The following is a 2334-nucleotide window of genomic DNA, read 5'->3' as shown; positions in this document are numbered from 1 at the left end:
TGTATGAAGATAGCTAGGAAAAAACTATGGCAGGAGTCTTATCCCCACTTCGGAGAATCTGAGTAGACCGCAGAAGTGGTTGCCAAGGCAGGATATCAGGAAAGCATCTCCATAGGGACTTTGTGATAGCAATTCTCTGATAGAGTTGATTCAGTTATATACCTCTTTCCAGTAACATAGTCCCTCCACTAAATAGAGTATGTGTGTATTAAATTCCTGTAAGTATACATGAATCTGTTTCAGGAATATATATTCTGCAATATTAATTTATGTGTCCATTCCTGCATCAATACCACATTTTAATCGCTGTAGCTTTGAAATGTTTTAATGTATTGTGACACAGAAAAGATCTTGAATATTTTTGCTTATTTACTTTTCCAGATGAACTTTAAGAAAAGCTTGTGTCAAGTTCTCTTTTCTTAAAAATCCCTTTGGCCAGGTACAGTGCCTCACACCTATAATCTCAGCAGTTTGGGAGGCAGAGAAGAGCAGATCACTTGAGGTCAGGAGTTGAAGACCAGCCTGGCCTACGTGGTGAAATCCCGTTTCTACTAAAAAAAAAAAAAAAAAAAAAAAAAAAAAAAAAAAAAAAACACACACAAAAATTAGCAGGGCGTCGTAGCGGACACCTATAATCCCAGCTAGTGGGGAGGCTGAGGTAAACCCTTATATACCTGTTGTAGGATGTAGAAAGTTAACACTGGAGAAAGCTGGATCTTCTGCTGAACTTTTAATCAAACCTAAGAAAAAATGAAGGCAAGGTTTGTTTTTATTAATCTTATTTTATTTTAAAATAGCATAACCTAGAAGTTATTCTGTTACAAAGGAACATGGCTGAACAGGTAGGAAACAGATTCCCCATTATGAGTTCTCCTTATGGCTTCTGCAAGGATCATGGAGATGTCAATTACTCGTATTTTGGAGCAATGCTTCATCTTATCATCTTGAGGTATGGTATTGGTGACTACCACTGCTTCAAAGCATGCAGTGTTGATGCGAGAAATGGCTGGGCCAGAAAAGATTCCATGAGTCAAGATAGCATAAACTCTGGTCGCTCCAGCTGAAAGAAGTTTGTTAGCTGCAAGGCAGATTGTACCACAAGTGTCTGCCATGTCATCTACAAGGATAGCCACACGATCATTCACATCTCCCACTAGCACCATGCAGTCCACTTCATTGGCCTTCTTCCGTTCTTTATGAATCAAAGCAAAGTCCACATTCAACTGGTCTGCAATGGAGGTCACTCTCTTAGCTCCACCAGCATCTGGCGAGACTATAGTGCAGTTCTTCCACTCAGAGATATTCTCCCTTATCCACTTCAGGACAGTTGGCTCTGCATACAAGTTGTCTACTGGGATATCAAAAAAGCCCTGAATTTGAGAAGCATGTAGGTCCATGGTGATGATATGATCCGCACCTGCTATAGAGAGCATATTTGCAACAAGCTTGGCAGAGATTGGGGCCCGGCTCTTATCCTTCTTATCCTGTCGGGCATAAGGGAAGCATGGGATGACTGCAGTAACTCGGCTAGCTGAAGCAATCTTGCAGGCATTAATCATTATCAAAAGCTCCATTAAACTGTTGTTGATTTCGCCACAACCACTCTGAACGATGTAGACATCCTCTCCACGCACACTCTCATCAATTTCCACACAGGTCTCCTGGTTGCTGAATTTCTTAGTCACCACCTTGCCTAGCTCCAGGCCCAGGTGGTTGGCTATTTTCTGGGATAAGTCCTGGTGGGAGCTGCCGCTGAAGATTTTGATATTCGGCATCTCGGCCAACTACCAGAGGCACTCCGTAGAGCGATCCAGCTGCCGCTGAGACTGGAAGGGAAGTGAAGCACCGACTCTAACGGCTTCCGGTTGTTAATCAACCGTTAGGGTCCTTTCCCCGTTGCGGCGCGCGGTTCCAAATTGACCCTGGGTCTCTTGAAAAAATTCCTGCTTGCCACCTCCCACTTCACACTTTTAGACTAAATAATCAAGTATTTAGAGTGTATGGAGTTTTTTTCTATTAGCATCTATATTAGTTTCCTAGGGCTATTTAAACAAATTTGAATGCATAAAATCATAAAACTTCTACAAAGCAAAACCCAAGTTTAAAAGGAGAATTACCTACTAAAGTATATGCAAAGGATTATTTTAGGAAGAATTTCCCCAATGAAGTGAGAAAAAGACAATAAAATAGAAAGTTGAAAAAATGGCATAAATAGGCAATCACAGTAAAAAAAAAAAATGGGTAAGAAACATGAAACAATGGAAGTAATTAAGAAAACGCTATTTTCACATATCAAGTAGCCAAAATGTTAAGATGGATAAGGTCTTCTATTCG

At 40.6% G+C, this 2334-nt stretch overlaps 1 protein-coding gene across 1 annotated transcript; it reads right to left on the bottom strand.

Annotated features, from left to right (window-relative positions):
• Positions 1 to 753: 753 nt before the first annotated feature.
• On the bottom strand, positions 754 to 1864 carry PRPS1L1 (phosphoribosyl pyrophosphate synthetase 1 like 1). The gene has a single exon (XM_032753451.2). It carries the CDS (start codon positions 1773 to 1775, stop codon positions 819 to 821), a length of 957 nt encoding a protein of 318 aa, XP_032609342.1. The 5' UTR covers positions 1776 to 1864; the 3' UTR covers positions 754 to 818.
• Between the last annotated feature and the right edge of the window lie 470 nt (positions 1865 to 2334).

The sequence above is a fragment of the Hylobates moloch genome, unplaced genomic scaffold (assembly GCF_009828535.3).
Source record: "Hylobates moloch isolate HMO894 unplaced genomic scaffold, HMol_V3 SCAFFOLD_1, whole genome shotgun sequence".
Lineage (NCBI taxonomy): Eukaryota > Metazoa > Chordata > Mammalia > Primates > Hylobatidae > Hylobates > Hylobates moloch.
The sequence above is the reverse complement of the archived record's forward strand: the minus strand, read 5'-3'. Positions and strand labels throughout refer to the sequence as shown.